Source organism: Emys orbicularis, chromosome 2 (assembly GCF_028017835.1).
Source record: "Emys orbicularis isolate rEmyOrb1 chromosome 2, rEmyOrb1.hap1, whole genome shotgun sequence".
Taxonomy (NCBI): Eukaryota; Metazoa; Chordata; order Testudines; family Emydidae; genus Emys; species Emys orbicularis.
Window position 1 is genome coordinate 56,900,736 of NC_088684.1, and position 21,287 is coordinate 56,922,022.

The 21,287-nt window shown below is 40.9% G+C and overlaps 1 protein-coding gene across 2 annotated transcripts; it reads right to left on the minus strand.

Moving 5' to 3' along the window:
* Positions 1 to 1,409: 1,409 nt before the first annotated feature.
* GDAP1 (ganglioside induced differentiation associated protein 1) lies at positions 1,410 to 11,250 on the minus strand. 2 transcript variants are annotated; one of them, XM_065399358.1, is made up of 6 exons: positions 11,140 to 11,250; positions 9,578 to 9,770; positions 8,002 to 8,175; positions 6,073 to 6,167; positions 5,455 to 5,569; positions 1,410 to 1,792 (listed from the first exon to the last, which is right to left on the minus strand). In XM_065399358.1, exons 1-6 carry the CDS (start codon positions 11,248 to 11,250, stop codon positions 1,410 to 1,412), a joined length of 1,071 nt encoding a protein of 356 aa, XP_065255430.1. The 2 variants fall into 2 exon arrangements, with proteins under 2 accessions (XP_065255430.1, XP_065255431.1); XM_065399359.1 differs by lacking the exon at positions 8,002 to 8,175 and having other exon boundaries at positions 11,140 to 11,199.
* Between the last annotated feature and the right edge of the window lie 10,037 nt (positions 11,251 to 21,287).

A 21,287-nucleotide genomic window follows, 5' to 3' on the forward strand; every position in this document is an offset into this window, starting at 1 on the left:
TTTTACAGGCCCATTTCAGTAACATTTTGTCTACTAGTTACTGATAGACAAACTTCAAAAACTTCAGACGTGTTTTGGTTCAGATATAAATCCAAAATGCTAGAAACATTCTGGGTCTTCACAAATGAGCTAGAAATCTTGCTACGTCAGACTTTTGGTAGTTTGTGCTTCCTGTCAGGCCACTGACTGACACACGAACAAAATCTGGTCTCAGATAGGTGCACAACTGCCACTGGAATGATGAGTTGGATTCAGGTTGAACAATACATCCATCAGTAGCCATTGACTGGTGGATTGCATTAAAGCATCTGTGTTATTTACACTGTTTCTTCAAATCCGAACTGTAACTTTATGAAAGAAATTGCAATACAAATTTCCTATTCCCAGGCTGTACAAACAAACAATTTTCACTCATTTTCACCAAGTTGTAATCTCTCAGTAAATAAGTAGACCATGCTGGAGAATTACCCACTTTGTATCTTTATGTTAGCCAATCAAACTTGACAGATGGAGGACTCTTTTCCACTAATAAAAATAAACAAAAATGAAGCTATCGTCAGAAAATCTTACTCATATAAAAAGCTATTTTTAATGGATACGATATTTTCCGATAGGCTGTGGCACTTATGGGCAATATTTTCACACAGAGACACATGCAATCACTTACGTACAATTATACCCACCTAATTTGTAGGCAAAAATATCCAAGGTATGTAGGCAAATTGGTTATTTGAGTGCACACAGGCCAAGTTAGGTGCCTGAATCTCAATGGGAGTTGAGAGCCTACCTGCTAGTTTTCCCTTTGAAAAATCTCCTCCTATGTCTTCCCAAATTAGCTGATTTTCACACACACACTTTAGGTATCTTCGCAAATAAATGAAACTCATGCTACTATTTGAACCTCTATATGAAAACCTATGGCAGTTGATCTCGGTGAAATTCTCTCCCATGCAAAGGTCAGACACAAGGCCTGTGGGCCACTTAAGTCCCACTTAAATCCTGTTTTCAGGGCTCAAGTGGAGCCTAGTTCTTGTGCTGGTCTTCTGCACACTGAAGAATTTCACCCACAGTGAGCACCTGTTGCATTGCTGCATGAATACCTATTGAATAAAAGTTCTAAAATTACATCAGTCATTTGGTAAAAGAGACAGAAACAATGATTCTTCTAACAAAGCATTGCCACAGGATCTACAGCTCCTCATTTGAAAAGAACCTATTTTATTTTCTTTATTGTCCCCTCAATGTTTATTATCCACAAGTATTTCAGCTTTTCCAATACATGTATGCAATTGTAGGAGACTATTATTCTGTGACAATGTTCTGCTCCATGAATCTTTCATATATGTTTATCTTGGAGATTTTCCTGGGGATTAGAGGTGTCCCCCACCCACAATCAGGCAAATTAGAGTCTAAAAATAAGGTTGTCTTGTTCTAATTGATAACATCATATTGACAAATCTCTTTCGAAGACAAGTGAAAGCAAAATAACCCATTCCTGCTAGCAAGCCAACCAACATGGTTGTGCCAAGAACTCTTGGTGCCCTTTTCTTGGCCACCCGGAACGCAGTTGGCAGAACTGCTGAGATTAATATGTTGTTGACATGTCCTAAAACTTTGTTAAATGTTTTTCTCTTCAAGACACGTTCATAATAGGCTTCCAAGTTGGGTCGTTTTCCATTTCCCCAGTTTCTTCTTGCAAACCCCAGAAACTTCAGGCGATGTAATGTAACAGCAAGCGATACATCTGCCAAACTAAAGAATTCGCCACACAGCCAAGGCTGCTGTCCATCTTCTAATCAGAAATAAACACACAAAGAATTAGGAGCTAACAAAGTACAAGGATATGTGTAAGGTTGCCTGGTCTATTACGTGTATGTTTACTGCTAGTACATAAACAGATTCATAAACATCAGTAGTACTTTGAAAGTTAAAAATCTAATTTTAACAGCTAACTTCCTTCTCCAACCCCTTCCATAGTCTATACAGTACTGCAAAGTCCACCTCCCAGTTGCCCAGTAAGATCCTCACTTCAGTTTTGTGCTTTAAGACCCAGTTTTTGCTCCCAATTAAATTTTCTCAAGACTAAATTAATTCAATAGAGGGGAAGAGAAGCAAGGGAGCTCAGCTTTCATCTTTTCTGAACTCTAGCAAGGGCTACAGATTCCCCTAGTAAAGGCCTGAGAGTGTCATCTTGTTTGTGTCATTCTATTTAAAAAAACTCAAATAGGAGCTGCTTACATCTGATGAAAATTTTCCAAGCAAAAGGAAATTAACCTGTTGATCTGGCCATTAGAGGAGCTATGCATTGACCCATGGCCTACCCAGAACTTTTAAGATGAGACTGTAATTCTTTCCGGATTGCCAATTTAACTATAAGTCCCCTAATTGCCCTCCTATGGCCCAGTCAGCAAGTTACGTTCTGCTTAGATCTCAAGTGGAAACGCTCAAGTGGAAATACAATGCTCTCTGCTGTATTTTTCAAATCAAAATAAATATATGATCTCTGAGCCAGGGAGATCTGTGGTTATATCTAGAAGGCTGTGGAGAGAGACCTGTGCAGGGAGGGAATCAGTTCTGTGCAGCTGAAGAGAGATATGGAAGTTAATCCTTACAAAAGGAGAATAAAGGGGAAGAGCTAAGCAGCTAACTATGTGAGCAGAAGACTTGTGTGAGGAAGAAGACTAGGGGAGGGAGGGAGAGATTGGAGTAGTAAAAGGAAGGAATAGAAGGTCAGGGACAGATTGAGAGGTGACTTCATTGTGGTATATAAGTACATTCACTGGGAGAAAATACCCAGTACTACAGGGCTCTTTAATCTAGTAGTAAAAGGAATAACAAGAACCAGTGACTAGAAGTTAAAGACAGACAAATTCAAATTAGAAATAAGGCACTTTTTTTTTAAACAGTGAGGATGATTAACTATTGGAACTACCAAGGGAAGTGGTGATTCTCTGTCTCTTGAAATCTTCAGATCAAAACTGGATGTCTGTATGCTTTATTTAAACACAAGTTGCTGGGCTCCATGCAGGGTAACTGCATGAAATTCTAAGGCTTGTGTTACACAGGAAGTCTGACTAGATGATCCAATGGTCCCTTCTGGCCTTAAAATCTATGAATCTATAGCTGGAAAGTCAGAGAGATAGAATAAACATGTAAAAAAGGAGATCGAAAACATGAAAGGGATTAAAAGAAGAAAAAGAAAGAAAAACAATACAGTAAAAGCTGTGTTATCTGGCACTTTACCAACTGGAAAGCTCTAGAAACCAGCATTTCTGATAGGGTTGCCAGGTGTCCAGATCCGGGTGGCGCTCACCTCAGGTGGCTCCCTGCAAGCGGCGACATGTCTCTGCTACTCCTAGGCGGAAGTGCAGCCAGGCAGCTCTGCGTGCTGCCCCCGCCTTGCCCTGAGTGCTGGCTCCACAACTCCCATTGGTAAGTATAATTCTTAGTTAACTGGAATTTTTGACTAGCCGGCACCCTCCATTCCCCCAACATGCCAGATAACAAAGCTTTTACTGTATATTGAAAATGGACTTTATAATTCTGCATGTTAATCTTTATTTTTGTTTAGGATTCTGACTAATAGTGAGAAGTGAAACCCAAACTGTTTGGAGGTTTGGTTCAGATGGGCACCCAAACATTTGAGCTTATTCTTATCTTACTGAAAGTAACATACATTGTGAAATGGAAATGAACTAATTACTTCAGTAAAGACGACTCTATAAAAGTCTCATGAGAACACACTTTCCCATGTGTGTTGTGGTTTTACCTGCTTCTGGCTGGGCTGGAAAATACTTAGAACCAGCTTTCTAATTCAATTTTCGAATGACCCCTTCCAATCCCAGCTGGAGCGAGGATGTGAGGAAGAGAGCGTGAAAATGAAAGAACTGTGAGAATTGAGAAAACCTGTTTGTGTGGTATCTATGGCCTAACCAAAGCAAGAACTAGACATCTCATAAGAAAGCCTGTTATCATGAGATTTTTCTGCTCTATCTGTAGACTCAAGAGGTTTGGATAGCTTAGATGAAGTTCAGAAAAGCATCTGATTAGTCAGAAGTCTGACATTCAGCCAAACGCCGCCTCCCTTCCCCTGGTATACTCTTGTCAAATCTCAAACTAAGTGATGTCATGCCAGGGCACTGTTTGGAAGATCTCTATGAGAAAACGAAGTACCTCACGAAGTAGTGTTGGTACATCTCATTTGTTCACTGAAATGTTATCATCTGATCACTAGAGCTGCTATTCATGATGTGTGTTGGGGGGGGGAGTTTGGAAAAGAGGAAACTGGAAGTGAATCTCAAGAAAGAAAAACCATGAGAAACAGTCATAAAAATGTTTAAATGTTCGTTAAATCCACTCAGCACTAGAATGAGATTAAGATTTCTAAATTCAGTTTTTTAACCAATTTGGGTAACTCTTCAACAAGGAGTCCAGAAAGTTCTAGGCTTGATTATTGTTTACAAATGCAAGAAACTCTAGAGTATCTGGAAGAAATTCCAGATGGTATAGCTGAATCCTCAAGGGTTTGGTAATGGGGTGAAATTCTTTGCTGGTGTAACTCCATTGGCATTGTGGCAGTACAGAATTAGACCAAAAGATTTATTCACTACTGTATCATTCACTGGTTTTAATCCAGCCTGTATTGATAGGGATTGTATTGATGTTACCATCTGACATCTGGCTTGCTATGTGAAGTGAGTTAGTTGTCTGAGTTCTGTTCTCAGTAAGTAGGAGTTCACTTACATAACACAGTTAATACCAACTGGCATCCTGATTGGTAGTCTCAGTAGAAGGGTGAAGGATTGAGGGCTTGATCCAGCTCCCAGTGAAGTCAGAGGAGAGGCTCCCATTGATTTCTGTGGGAGCTGGATCAGACTCTGGATGACTATAGAGAATGAGCTTCCTTTATAAAGGATCGGCTAAGGTTAGGACATAGTGGCAGGAAAGTATGAGGGAAATTGCACTGCACTGCACTGCTCTGCAGTGTTTTAATCTCCAGGACTGTCAGTTGCGTACCTATCTCCATCACTACGGTTTAAATTCAGCATGGTATTTAAGCATGTGCCTAACTTTAAGCACATGAGGACTACTGACATGTTTAAGTTAGTCATGAACTTGTTATGTTGAATTGGGACCTCAAGCAATTTAAGAAATGTTTTTTTTTAAAGTGGTATGGAATGTTGTGGCTAATTCTCTACACATCATGCTGAAAATGTGTGTGATCAAGGTCTCAAAAGCACACTTAAAAGTGTTCATATATGCTCCTACTGACAGTAGATTGCATTAGACTAAATTAGTATTGAAAGCCATATTTGATAGGCTCAATGAAGTTAGATAGCTATCAATTAAAACTAATACATCAAAAAATATCATACAGAACAAATGTTGCTATCTGGATGAATCAGTTGTGTCAAACGTAACTGTCAATAGAATTAAACAGGAATAATCTCTTACCTGGTGTTTCTTCATTTCTCCTTTGTAACTCAGTCTCAACCTGGTCCAAAACTTTTTCCAATTCATCAAGTATTTTCTTCAGGTACTTTATATTATCATGGTCCAGCAGCTTAGACTGCAAATACACATAGGTTATAGTTTTAAACAATCATACATATATATTATGGTTAGGGTTTTCGGAGAAAGATTCATTTTGGGATTACAGTACATATTCATAAAATGTGCACATTTTCCCATCACAGTTAAAAGTCAAGTGGAAGCTATTGGCAATTCGCATATTAGTGACAACTCAAATAACAGAAAAAAATTCTTTACAACATGGAGATACCCTGTGAGTGCTTAATCCTGCAAGGGGGTGAGTGCTCTCACTTCAGTCCAGCAAAACACTCACGTACAGGCTTAACTTTGAAGTCAGTGGGACATCAAGGTGCTTTAAATTAAGCATGTATTGAAGTGTTCTGCTGGATGGGAGACAAAGTGCTCAATGTTTTGCAGGGCTGTCTCCCTGAATGAGCACACTGGTAATGACAGGTGAAATAGAATTTTAGCATCATTATGGGAGAATTCCAATATTACCGTTCAATTCGTTTAGCAGTGGGATACCATTAATTTACTCACTTTAAGGCGCTTCTGTTTTGCTATATAAGCATCTTGGAGGTCTGGATTTTCTTTGGCAAGCTTCTTTAGTTCAGATTCTGTGTTACCTATCTGGCCTAATAAAACAGAAACAGGAATTATATAAAATCACCCACTATATTCATGTTTTCATCCACAAAAATTAATGAGTAAGTGGTGGACGTATTGGCCGCCGCTTCCAGCAGCTCCCATTGGCCTGGAGCAGCGAACCGCGGCCACTGGGAGCCACGATCGGCCGAACCTGCAGACGCGGCAGGTAAACAAACCGGCCCGGCCCGCCAGGGGCTTTCCTTGCACAAGCGGCGGAACAAGTTTGGGAACCACTGCTCTAGTCCAACCACAGTATTGGATTTGAAGCAGAATTTAAGTCAAGGAAGTCCTATGGCCTGTGTTATGCAGAAGTCAGACTAAATGACCACCATGGTTCCCTCTACCCTTACAATCTACATATTAGGAGTCAGAAATTGGTCTAATTGGAAAAATCGATGGATGAAATTCAGGCCTCACTGAAGACAATAAAAGTTTTGCCATTGACTTCAATGGGGCCAGGATTTCATCCCATATCCTGCTTTGAAGATTCCCAAAATGTGGGGTTGTGCAGATCCAGGATTTTGGGACAAACTGATCTTTAAAATTAATTTAATTTGTCAGATGAACCCAGGCTGCTTATCCTTTTTTGCCCCTGGGTGCGAATATAAAGGTATTTCTCCTACAAAAAATGGGGCCAGATTCTCCTCTCACACAAGTTTTATATCGGTGAAACTCCACTCTTTGTAAGGCTACTCTTCATTACACTAGTGTCAGAGAGAGGAGAGTCAGGTCCATTATTTTAATAGATGTTCTGCTGCCATTGTACATTTCTACATTTACAAAGAATATATTTTCTTCACTGCAATGGTTTGGTGCAGGCACTACTAGTGCAGACTACAGGAAAATATGTATATTGTTTTATAACCTAAAACAGCAAGATAAAAAAATTAAAATTTTGCAAATGCCATTACTGTCTGTGCATAATAAGCACAAATAGCACTGCTATCCTTTCCTGTTGTTAGCAGAATTAATTCCACAGATACTCCAAAAAGGACATTTCCTTTTCCCACATTTTCAAATCTTTCAAAATTTTAAGCAAAATATCTTTTAAAATTAAAATGACACGTATAGGGCTAGATTCTGCCCTCAGTAGTATGCTCATAGCTCTACTGATGTCCAACGGGGCTGTGATCACAAGAGATAGTAGCTATGATTCAGAGATTTTATGGGCTGGCGGTTGAAGCTGAACAAATTCAGACTAGAAAGAAAGTGCAATTTGGGGGGGAGGGTTGTTACCAGCCTAATACAGCAAAGGACATATTCATTCTAAAACAAAGACCTTGATGAATGTACTCCTCTTTCAGCCCACAAAACTATTAGAGCCAGCAGTATTTCCTGTCATTATGACTGAATGCTCAACATTGGGAGAATGGAACTGAAGCTTCCTAAATCCCTGGTTTTGAGTTACTGAATAAAATTTTCAGAAGTGCCTACATTACTTAGAAGCCTAAGTCCTCATAAGCAACTTACATACTTTTGAAAATTTGACTGTTCATTTTAAAGGGCCAATATTTTCAAAAATGAGTGCCTAAAACTAGGGCAATAAATCCATATCATGTTACTTTATTAAGTGAGCTGATTTTCAAAACTGCTGAGCACCCAGCTGCTCCCAGTTATTTAAGTGCCTAACTGTAGGGCATCCGTTTATCAAACATATTTGCTATCAACAATGTATGAGTGTGAGTTGTTTATGTGGTAAGCAAATTTTTAAACTATATTCTTATTCAGGTCTCAGGGATCTTTAAATATAAAACATATTTAGAACCAAGTAAGAAAGATCTGTTAAATGGCAACATCTTTGGGTTTATATTCACTACATACTGCGAATTCTAGTTGTCGCATAAGCTGGAATCATGGAATCCACTGTTAATTCTGGGTGTAAAATGCAGCCATGTGTGTAGGCATCCATAGGCAAGGAGTCTAAGAGCTCTCTATAGTGTTGCACCCTTGGGTAATACATGCTTCCTTCTTCTGGCATTAATCTTGGTGTCTTCTCTGAAATATATTTATTTAGGAGATTTTAAAAAATAAATCAGAAGAGCTATATAATATATGTAATGATATTATGACAAATGATAAATATGATAAAAGTAGTGTTCTTAATGGTACTTCAGTTGTCCCTGTGTAGCACAGATGACATGGTTATCAAGTGAAATCCTCACTATTGGGTGATTTCCCCCCTCCCCCCATATGAGCCCAGTTCAACAAAGCACTTAAGTGCATGCTTAGTTTTCAGCACGTAATCCCATCCCTCTTCAGCAATGTACTTAACCATGTGATTAAAAAGACCTTAGCAGATCAGAGAATCTGCTCCATAGCATATTATATTTAAGCAGTTTCAGCAGAATCCATTTTTTTACATTTCAAGCAATGTCACTATGTATTGAGGTACAATAGACATCTCTATGGCCCATTCAAAAGAAAGTATTGCAGTGATTAAAAAAATCTATTATAAAATGATACTTTAATTTTTTTAATTTGTTTTTAAAGAGTTCCATTTTACAGCAGCATTAACAGTTCATTTATATCTGTATCCATAGATTGTTAGCCACCCTCAGCTTTACCCAGCTCTCTATTTCCTCCAGACAATCATTATCTGACCAAAAAGCAAGCAGCTAGCAATTAATTCAGCAGGTGTTGAACTGCTCACAGTGACATGTTCTTACTGCTATGGGAATCTCTAAAGTCCATTGCAGAATCATTTTATCCTTGAAACTACATTTGCCAGTTAGGGACATAGTGTATCAGAGCCCTAACTAGAGAGCACCAATACAAAAGGTTGCTTCTTCTCCTCACCCCAAGAAATACAGTTTCTGTGCACAGGCAAAAGAAATCGTTTTCTTTACAAATTGATCCTGCCTATTTCCTAGTAATGACAAGTGTTGTGAAATTTCAAGGTATGCCACTATTCCTTTCTTATTACCGTAGATGTACTCTTCCCACTTTTGTCTCCTTATTCCATTTATGCGTGTGTGCACATGCACGCACACACACACACACACACACATACAGAGTCACTATTCTTTCTCCCTTACGGGGCATAATTTAAAAAAAAAAAAGATTATTCTGGAATTATCCAGGAAACTGCACCATTTTTGTGTGAGAGGTTCTTTCCAAAAATGACAAATGTTTTGCAACCTCCCATGAAACTATTCTTTTATATTAGTCCTTGCTACACAATTAGTACAGCAAAGTGTTATCATATTCCTGACCTCTGTGGGCTAGCAGGATAAGTGATCAGAATATCAGTTATCTTGCCAAATAGATGTTAAAGTATTTTCAATGCAATCAGTTTGCTTGGGGAATGGGAAACCTTTTACGGATCTGAACAAAATTCTATACAGAGATACGTAAGTACTATATTAAAAATCACATAAACTCAAAAAAATTTCATTACCATCCACGAATGTCTCTTCAAGATAATCAATAATCTGTGTGGCCTCACAAATAATATTTTCCCCATGGATAAGGACAGGCACTTCTCCAGATGAGTTTAAACGCATAAACCAAGGTTCATTGTGTTCACTCAGGGGTAAACTTACATCGTGTTCTTCACACTTCAATGCTTTTTCAGCAATTACTAAGCGCACCTGAAAAATATTGCAAGAATTACTTGATTAAGCTATTTACCATGGATAAACTGAGTCTGTTCAATTAGAGGGGCAATGTGTTTCAGTGGGAGTCAGGAGTATTGGGGTCTATTCCCAGCTGTGCCACTGATCTGCTGTGTGACCTTGGCAAATCTCTTCACCTCTCTGTCTTCTCTCACATCCTTTGTCTATTTAAATTGTGTTCTCTTTAGATAGAAACTATGTACAGTTCCTAATACAACTGAGTCCTAATCTCAGTTGAGGTCCGTAGGTGCTACTATAATACAAATAAATAAATAACAACAACAACAAAGAATAATTGTAATTGCCTAAAACTCTTCTTTCAACACATTTATCATTAGCATAAAATAGTTGATGGCTATTTGACTGACGGGTATTCCTAGAAACAGTTGATAAAATTTAAGTGAATTAACAACACAAAATGATTTTTTTTTTAAATATCTTAAAACCTGGTGCTATAGTTTTGGTGATGTCTAAATTCCTTTCCCATATAATCTCGAATATGTTCTGTATACATAAGTGGAACTGAAGCATACTTTTTTGGAACTTTTTATTAAGGCAAAGTTACAATAAAATATTAACATACTACACTGGACATTACTTATTAAGATCAGGTTAATATTCAAAAAGCCTGGCTAAAAATTTGCTGGCTGGAGAGCTCTTTCCTTTGAATAAACTTAAAAAGGGTGGCCACATTTTGAAATACCTGCTCTCTTTTTGGTGCTTCTCTTGTGTATGTACTTGGTGTGAAAGCTTTTCCATTACAAGAATAATCCATATTTTACAATACCATAATTATTTGCTTTGGCAATGGAACCATTTGCAATAAAGGTGAGAAACAGCCCTTTCCTAAAAAGTATCAAAACGTCTTCTGCATTAGAACACAAAATAGATGGATATGCTCATGTCGTCTTGTTATATCTGCAGAATCCAGAAGTGCCATTCAAAATTATCTGTTACATTTTAACAATTCAAGGAGTGTTATATTGTTTTAAAGCCCCTAGTCATCCTTCCTCATACAGCACTCCTCTCCACTGCCTCCTGTGCTGGATTTAGGGATTCTGCATTTCGAAATGATCACAGTTCCCTGGAAAGCCTTGCAAGCCTTTCAGGGCCTAAAAAGAAAGCTTTGTGGCCTTGCCCCTCACCATCTCTTCCTCCTCCCTATCCAGATCTAGGCAACAGCGCTACATCCCTCTGCCCACGCCTAAGCACTCAGATTGGGACCTGCAAGGCAAGAAGCCCATTGAGCTGCTGCTGCCGCCACGCCCCAGAGGGGGCAGCAAGGCCCCGGGGGATCTGTCCAGGTGCTGATCCCTGGCACCCCCGAAAGCAACCAGGCACTCACCTTTTGGGAGCAGAACGAGTGGGTCCAGTGGTACAGTATTAACTTAGCCTCTGCCTTGCACTCAGCCAGGAGCACGGTGCCCGCTGCCGCGCCATCCTCCTCTGGCGCCATCTCCAGAACCGGCTCAGAACCGGCTCCCCAGCGGACCGGACTCCCCGGCTCCTACTGAGCGTGCGCCGGTGCTCGGAGCATGCTCCGTGACAGCCACTGCCCTCGCATGGCATCGGTACCTGCGCCCTGGCTGCACCGGGGAGGGAAAACAGGGGCGGGCAGGGGAGGGGCACAGCCAGGGGCGGGGGGCAGAGATGCAGAACTAAGGGGGGAAAGAGAGCCAGGGCAGAAATAGAAAGGGGGGGGGGAGTGGGATCAGATTGTGGGGGTTTGTGCTGCACCATGGACAGTGCATCGCTGCACCTCTGCCACCCCCTACACAGGACTCTGGCGTTAAAGCCCCAATCTAGCCCAATGCCTAGATAACCTCTGCGGGGAAAACCCAAAGCAGCTGCCTGCTAGAGAGCTGATGCACTGACTGTTTCTCCCCCTTCAGCCGACCCCCCCCCCCTCACTTGCAAATGTTTTCAGACATGATTTAGATGTTTAAAATAATACATGGTTTAGAAAATGTAATCCTGGTAAGGCACAAACTGCAGGGCAGAATCTGGCATAAAGCACATAAAACCCCTCCATAATCAAAAACCATCTCTCTGTGTGTGTCCCATCTTTACATGTGTTTATAGCCCTCAGTCAAGAATGGCCAATTTGCTAAAGTTAGCCCAAAACATTTAGGACCCAGTCCTTCAATGTATATCCCATACCCAGCATGTTTTAGCTAAACTAAACAGTCTGTTCCTTATGCAGGCATAACTATATATGTACACGTAAAAAGTCCACACTTCAAGAAAGTTAATTTATGCTTGATGAATAAATGGATGTTTTAACAATCACATGATTACAGAATGACTCTCAAGGAAAATATGTTTTGCTGAAGAGAAAAACCATGATGGATGTCGTCATCCAACAAGAATATTAATCAGACCCTGTTACATTGCATTACCCACCTGTGTTTCTTGTATTGCTATTATTACACTAAACAGTGATAGAGGTGTGATTATAATTTTAGCAAACATATCTGGTCCTTCATATTTGCTTTCCTTCAGCCTAAACCCAGGAGTCAATGCTCCTTGAATTTTTAAAGGTGACATACAGAGGAAACAAAATGATTTTGCACCCTTTTTGTTATCTACAAGGAATAAAGAAGGCCTAAAAGGCATATGGTGGTAGGATTCAGCCATATCCATCAGAAATTGCTCCCTCCATACAGGGCATGAGGAAAAGTGAGGGGAAGCGATATCTGACAGTGTCACCACCATGTATCAGAAATTATGTCCCCGAGGCCAGGAAAGTGCAAAAAGCATTTTTTGTGGGAGAGTAAAGATGGTGCATAGCTTATATCAGATCTTGCAGCTAGCAGGAAATCTGATAGGAAAGCCTTTTCTGGAACTACCCTGTTTCACACTAAATATTCCCCACAGGTAGGGCAGGGCAAGCCAAACCTGAATCTAGGATGTTGTGAGTTCTAGTCCCTGTTGGTACTAAGTGTGTTTCATTTCATTTTAGACATAGTGGGTAAAATCCTCACTCTACTGAAGTCAATGGAAGTTGAGCCATTGATGTCAACAGAGCCAGGATTTCACCCACTGTTCATAGCCACTTACCTCTGTAATGTAATTGTGACCAAGGCATTAAAATAAGGAGGGAAAGAGGGAACAAAGAGTCAGCTCTCACCCCTGTAATATTCACAAGAGTGAAGCACAATTGCAGTCCTTGGATTCCCCTGAACCTAAGGACTGTGGCAAGGCCAGCATCACAAACAGCACAAACTTCCTCAGAGGAGGTCAGCAGTATTTCAGAGGAGTGACCCTACACAGCTCCACCCCCTTTGGGTACTGCTCAGTACAGTTCTGGGGGGTACATTTTGCGCCCTGCAACAAAGTGATGCAGGGGAAGTTATGATTCTTCTGCAGACTTCAGGCACAATGCCTCCCAGAGCTCACATTGGGAAGTGTGGACATGACAGAGGCATACAAAATAATGAAGGATATAGAGAAGTTAGAATGGGTGTTCCTACATACACTCTCATAACACAAGAACAAAGGGACATTCAATGAAACTGAAAGACAATACATTTTAAACTGATAAAAGGAAATTCTTCTTTATACAATCCAAATTAAACTGCAGAATTCATTGCTACAGGACATAACTGAGCTCAAGAGTTTATTGGGGTTATATAAATGTCTATCTATATAGCTAAATTTCCTCATAGTTACATCAGATAGGATAAAATATAGAAAGGATATAACCCTTCATAGTTTAGGATACTATCTTAGAAAATCAGGCTCATGTTATATTGCTCATAGATCCTGAATTCTAATTAGAGCTAGTACAAGACAATTATAATCAATGCTACCATCTGTGACCTAGCTTCAAAAGCCTGGAAAAGCCACTGCAGAAAAGAAATTAGTCCTCCTATTAGGAGGGCATCATCTCAGACTTGAAATCTACAAAACAGGAGAGTGTAATTGGCATGGCTCAGAAAAGCTTTCCTAGATGAGAATATTTGAATGTCTGCTCTGTGGTTTGTGAGGCGCTAAGGGAATAAGAAGATACACTGGGGCACTTGAGAACATTTTTCTTTCTAAACTACAATGGTGTCTTTCTGTTGACTTCAGTGAGAGTTGGATCAGCCCCTGGAACTACTACTCAAACAAGTCATATAAATGTATAGTAGTGTCTGAGAATTATGAACATTCCTTGAGATTTTGTATATTAAAATATGGGGAGCCCAATATTAAATTTTCCATAGTATGTTGTCTGAGAGAGGTGAAAGTAATTATTTGTACATGATAACAAATCTTCATAGCCAAGTGGTTCTTTGACTTCGTATTTATAGCAGTGTTTAAGTAGCCTTAATTCTTTCTGATGCCTTCACTGTTATGAATTTTCCCTTTAGCATGAAAAATAAGTAGCATATCAGCCCACTGAGAAATTCATTGTCTTCAGTACTTGGTCTGTTGTCCAGTTAATTCTGGAATTTGTGGGAAAATGAGGCATCATTTGTTTATTCAAATACAAAATATCAGAGATTTTTTGATCAATTGAAGATCATCCCATACAGATGGCCCTGTTCTCTATTGTTTGTACACCTCAAACTCCCATTAAACAACCATTCACTCTAATGAAAATTTTGGGTGTGCAAAGAATGGAGATCAGGCCCTGCCTAAACACTGTTGCTTATATGTTTTATTAAGTATTTTGTTACAATGTCTGGCTGTGCAAATGTCTAGTGCCTAAATCTGTAAACACTTATGCCTATGATTAACTTTAATCACATGAGTACTCTCATTGACTTCAAGCAAGCACTGTGCAATTAAATGCAGATTATTTATTATTAACTAATTAAAATGAATTTTTGTTGTATTTAGGGTGAGCTGCTACCTTGGGAAACAGAAAATTCTTCCTTCCTCCCTTGATGTATCTGGCTCACATCCCTGAGTGCAGCTCTGGAGGAATAATATAACTAAAGGATGCATCATCCAAACAACAAGCATTTACCAGTTTGAATACATTAACGTTTAGAAATTAATTAATAATATTAATTCTAGTAAAGAAAATTGTTTCCTTACATGAATAGCATTTCAAACAAAGAAATGCCAATGAAATGATAAGAAACATGTACAATAGTTTAGAAAAGCAAAGGTTTTTTTATCTGGATATGTCTAACTTGTCTACCACTGTAGTAATGGTTTGAATGATAATGAGTTAATTCAGTTTCAGCTAAATGGAAGGATAAACTAAAATGGGTCTGCAACTAGGGTCCTTGCTTTCAAAAGGGCAAACTTGAAAAGAAATGAAGGGACTTACTTAGGGAAGTGGAGTGGACAGAAGAACTCAAGGATCTGAATGTGGAGAAGGCTTGGAATTACTTTAAGTCCAAGTTGCAGAAACTATCTGATCAAGAATGAACTCTCAAAACTAGAAACTCTCTTAAAAAACCAACCTTCCACACAAACTCCCTTGTGGCTGGACTTTACAAAAACTAGACAAGCCATTTACAACACACACTTTGCTTCTCTACAGAGGAAAAAGGACACTAAACTATCTAAACTCCTACATGCCACAAGGGGCCACAATAGTGGTTCCCTTAACTCACCCAACAATATTGTTAATCTATCCAGCTATATTCTTAGCCCGACAGAAGAATCTGTCCTATCTCGGGGCCTCTCCTTCTGCCACACTGCCCCCACAAACATGATACAGTTCTGCGGTGACCTAGAATCCTACTTTCGACGTCTCTGACTCAAGAAATATTTCCAACACACCACTGAACAGCACACTAACCCACAGGAAGCTTCCTACCAACACTAAAAAAAGAATTCTGCGTGGACTCCTCCTGACGGTCGAAACAGCAGACTGGACTTCTACATAGAGTGCTTCCGCCGACGTGCACGAGCTGAAATTGTGGAAAAGCAACATCACTTGTCCCATAACCTCAGCCGTGCAGAACTCAATGCAATCCACAGCCTCAGAAACAACTCTGACATCATAATAAAAAAGGCTGACAAAGGGGGTGCTGTAGTCATCATGAATAGGTCGGAATATAAACAAGAGGCTGCTAGACAACTCTCTGACACCAATTCTACAGGCCATTAACCTCTGAGCCCACTGAGGATTACCAAAAGAAACTACACCATCTGCTCAAGAAACTCCCTAAAGAAGCACAGGAACAAATCTACACTGACACACCCCTAGAGCCCCAACCAGGGGTATTCTATCTGCTACCCAAAATCCATAAACCTGGGAACCCTGGACGCCCCATCATCTCAGGCATTGGCACCCTGACAGCAGGATTATCTGGCTATGTAGACTCTCGCCTCAGGCCCTGTGCTACCAGCACTCCCAGCTGTTGTCGAGACACCACTGACTTCCTGAAGAAACTACAATCCATTGGTGATCTTCCAGAAAAAAAACATCGTAACTACTATGGATATAGAAGCTTTCTACATGAAAATTCCACACAAAGATGGACTACAAGTCATCAGGAATAACATCCCCGATACCATCATGGCAAACCTCGTGGCTGAACTTTGTGACTTTGTCCTCACCCACAACTATTTCAGATTTGGGGAAAATTTATACCTTCAAGCCAGTGGGACTGCTATGGGTACCTGCATGGCCCCACAGTATGACAACATTTTTATGGCTGACTTAGAACAACACTTCCTCAGCTCTCGTCCCTTCATACCCCTACTCTACTTGCACTACATTGATGACATCTTCATCATCTGGACCCATGGGAAGGAGGCCCTTGAGGAGTTCCACCAAGATTTCAACAATTTCCACCCCACCATCAACCTCAGCCTGGACCAGTCCACACAAGAGGTCCACTTCCTAGACACTACAGTGCTAATAAGCAATGGTCACATAAACACCACCCTATACTGGAAACCTACTGACTGCTATACTTACCTACATGCCTCCAGCTTTCATCCAGACCACATCACACGATCCATTGTCTACAGCCAAGCTCTAAGATACAGCTGCATTTGCTCCGATCCCTCAGACAGAAACAAACACCTACAGGATCTCTATCAAGCGTTCTTAAAACTATAATACCCACCTGGTGATGTGAAGAAACAGATTGACAGAGCCAGAAGGGTACCCAAAAGTCACCTACTACAAGACAGGCCCAACAAAGAAAGTAACAGAACGCCACTAGCCATCACCTACAGCCTCCAACTAAAACCTCTCCAGCACATCATCAAGGATCTACAAACTATCCTGAAGGACAATCCCTCACTCTCACAGACCTTGGGAGACAGGCCAGTCCTCGCTTACAGACAGCCCCCCAACCTGAAGCAAATACTCACCACCAAAAACACACCACACAACAAAAAGACCAACCCAAGAGCCAAACCCTGCAACAAACCCTGGTGCCAACTCTGTCCACATATCTATTCAAGGGACACCATCATAGGACCTAATCACATCAGCCACACCATCAGGGGCTCATTCACCTGCACATCTACCAATGTGATATATGCCATCATGTGCCAGCAATGCCCCTCTGCCATGTACATTGGCCAAACCGGACAGTCCCTACACAAAAGCATAAATGGCCACAAATCTGACATCAGGAATCATAACATTCAAAAACCAGTAGGGGAACACTTCAATCTCTCTGGTCACTCAGTAACAGATCTAAAAGTGGCAATTCTTCAACAACAAAAACTTCAAAAACAGAGTCCAACGTGAAACTGCAGAACTGGAATTAATTTGCAAACTGGACACCATCAAATTAGGCCTGAATAAAGACTGGGAGTGGTTGGGTCATTACAAAACCTAAACCTATTTTCCCCAATACTAATTTCCCCCATTGTTACTCAAACCTTCTTGTCAACTGTCTGAAATGGACTACTCTCATTACCACTTCAAAAGTAATCTTTCCTCCCTTGGTATCCTGCTGTTAAGTGAATTGTCTCGTTAGACTGACCTCACACTTGGTAAGGCAACACCCATCCTTTCATGTATTTATACGTGCTCCTGTATTTTCCACTTAATGCATCAGATGAAGTGGGTTCTAGCCCACGAAAGCTTATGCCCAGATAAATTTGTTAGTCTCTAATGTGCCACAAGAACTCCTCGTTGTTTTATCTGATGCGTGCATCTCAAGCAAGGGGGAAAATTGTAGGGAAGAGTGTCGGACCAAATTGGATGAATAAGCATCTCAAACAGGTTATTAAGAGAAAGCAGAAAGCCTACAAGGAATGGACCAAGGGATGGATCGGCAAGGAAAGCTACCTCTAGGTCAGAAAGTGTAGGGTAAAAGTGAGAACTGCCAAAAGCCAAGCAAAGTTGGACCTTGCAAAGGAAATTAAAACCAATAGTAAAAGGTTCTTTAGCCATATAAATAAAAAGAAAACCAGGAAAGAAGTGGGACTGCCAAACACTGAGGATAGGGTGGAGATTAAAGATAATCTAGTTATGGCCCAGTGCCTAAACGAATACTTTGCCTCAGTTTTTAATAAGGGTAACAAGCAGCTTGGGGGCAGTGGCAGGGTGGCTAATGGGAACAAGGATATGGAGGTAGAAATTACCACATCAGAGATGGAAGCCAATCTCAAACAGTTTAATGGGACCAAATCAGAAGGCCTGGATAATCTCCATCCAAGAATATTAAAGGAACTGGCATATAAAATTGCAAGCCCAAGAGCAAGGATTTTTATTAAATCCATAAACTAAGGGGTGGTACCCTATGACTGGAGAACTGCAAATACAGTACCTATGTTTAAGAAAAGAAAAAAATTATCTGTGAAACTATAGGCCTGTTACTTTGACCTCAACTGTATGCAAGGTCTTAGAATAAATTTTAAAAGAGAGAGATGTTAAAGACATAGAGGTAAAAAGTAATTGCGATAACATATAACTTGATTTTACAAAAGGTAGATCATGCCAGACCACCATGGTCTCTTTCTTTGAGAAGATAACCGATTTTCTAGACAAAGGAAATGGAGTAGATCTAATCTACCTGGATTTCAGTAAAGCATTTGATACAGTTCCACATGGGAAAATATTAGTTAAATTGGAGAAGGTGGGCATTAATACGAGAATTGAAAGATGAGTAAGGATCTGGTTAAAGACTAGACTACAACATATCATGCTGAAAGGTTACTAGTGGAATTCCTCAAGAATTGGTCTTGGGACCAATCTTATTTAACATTTTCATTAATGACCTTGGCACATAAAGTGGGAGTAAAATTTGCAGATGACACAAATTTGGGAGGTGTTGCCAATGTGGAGGAGGACCAGAATATCATAAAAGAAGATTTGGAGGACCTTGAAAACAAGTAATAGCAATGGGATTAAATTTAATAGTGTGAAATACAAGGTCATATGCTTAAGGACTAACAACAAGAATCTTTGCTCTAAGATGGGGACATATCAGTTGGCAGTGACAGAGGAGGAGAAAGATCTGGGTATGTTGGTTGATCCACAACAACTTGGGTGTATTGGTTGATGCAGCTGTGAAAAAGACTAATGCAATCCTAGGATGAATCAAATGAGGGATTTCCAGTAGAGATAGGGAAGTGTTATTACCATTGCCCAAGGCACTGGTGAGACCTCACCTGGAATACTGTGTGCAATCCTGGTCTCCCATGTTGAAGAAAGATTAATTAAAACTGAAATAGGTGCAGAGAAGGGCTACTAGGATGACCAGAGCAATGGAGAGACTCCCTTACGAGAAGAGACTTAAGGAGCTTGGCTTGTTTAACCTAACAAAATGACAGCTGAGGGGAGATGTGTTTGCTCTCTATAAATATACAGCGGCGGCTCCAGGCACCAGCGCTCCAAGTGCGTGCCTGGGGCGGCAAGCCGCGGGGGGCGCCCTGCCGGTCCCTGCGAGGGTGGCAGTCAGGCAGCCTTCGGCGGCATGCCTGCGGGAGGTCCGCCGGTCCCGCGGCTTCGGCGCCGAATCCGCGGGACCGGCGGACCTCCCGCAGGCATCCCGCCGAAGGCAGCCTGCCTGCCGTGCTTGGGGTGGCAAAAAAGCTAGAGCTGCCCCTGAATATATTACAGGGATAAACACCAGAGAGTGAGAGAAATTGTTTAAATTAAGGGAAAATGCTGGCACAAGAAAAAATTGATATAAACTAGCCATCAGTAAGTTTAGTCTTGAAATTAAACTAAGGCCTAGACTTCAGAGCAGTGAAGTCCTGGAACAGCCTTCCAAAGGAAGTAGTGGGGGCAAAAAAATTAACTTGTTTTAAGACTGAGCTTGATAAATTTATGGAGTAGATGGGATGATTAGATTGCTGCAGTGGCATATGGCCCATCCATGACTGCCATTAGCAAATATGTCCAATGGCCGGAGATCGGACACTAGAGAGGGAGGGCTCTGAGTTACTATAGAGAATTCTTTTCCTGGTGTCTGGCTGGGGGCCCATGTGCTCAGAGTGCCATATTTGGGATTGGGAAGGAATTTTTCCCCAAGTCAGATTGGGAGGATTATGGGGGGTTTCACCTTCCTCTGCATCATGAGGCATGGGTCACTTGCTGGTTTGAACTAGAGTAAATTGGGGATTCTCTGTAACTTGGGGTCTTTAAATCAAGATTTTTGGATTTCAGTAACTCAAAAAGAGGTTATGGGCCTATTATAGGAGTGGGTGGGTGAGGTTCTGTGATCTGCAATTTGCAGGAGGTCAGACTAGATGATCATGATAGTCCCTTCTGGCCTTAAAGTCTATGAGTAATAGATATTCCTGTGTTAAGAGAATTAAAGATATGCATGATATGTATGATGAGCTTGCATGATCTTAGGGCTAACACACAAACCTCGGAGTCTACTAATCTTGGTTCTATTTCTAGCTTTGCCATAAACTTCTTGTGTGTCCTTGAGTAACACACTAAATTTGTCTGTGCCTCCATTTCCCCATCTGTAAAATGGTGGTGATAATACTTTCCTACCTAAGCCTAATTCACTTATGTTTATTAAGTGATTTTAGAGCTTCTTACAGAAATTATTATAGTATTATCTGAAAAATACAATCTGTTTGCCATTTTTATATGTTTGGGCACTAGAAGTGTATTCTAGAAAATTCCTATTTCATCCTACAGACACACACCCATACCCAAGTACAATAAAAGACAGGAGGAAAAGTGAGGAAATTAATCCCCACCACTTCTGGTTTTCTTAACAAGCTCTGTGTTTCCACAAGCACATCCAAACCTTTCAATTTTTTTCTAGATTTAAGACACCAGCCACAAGTGCCAACTTTCAGCTTTCCCCAGGGGGTGTTCCATCCCTGCTCCACCCCGAGGCCCTGCCCCCACTCCACCCCTTACCCCAAGGGCCTACCCTCACTCCGCCTCTTCCTGCCCCCACTACACCCCCTCCCTGAGGCTCTGCCCCACCCCACCTTTTCCAACCCCTGCTCCTTCCAACCCCACCTTTTCCAACCCCCCCTCCTCCGAGCATGCCCCACTCTCACTCTGCCTCTTCCCACCCCTGTTCCTCCCCATCCCCAGTGCCTCCCGCCCACTGCCGAACAGCTGATCGGCAGTGGGCAGGAGGCACTGGGGGGTTGGGGGTG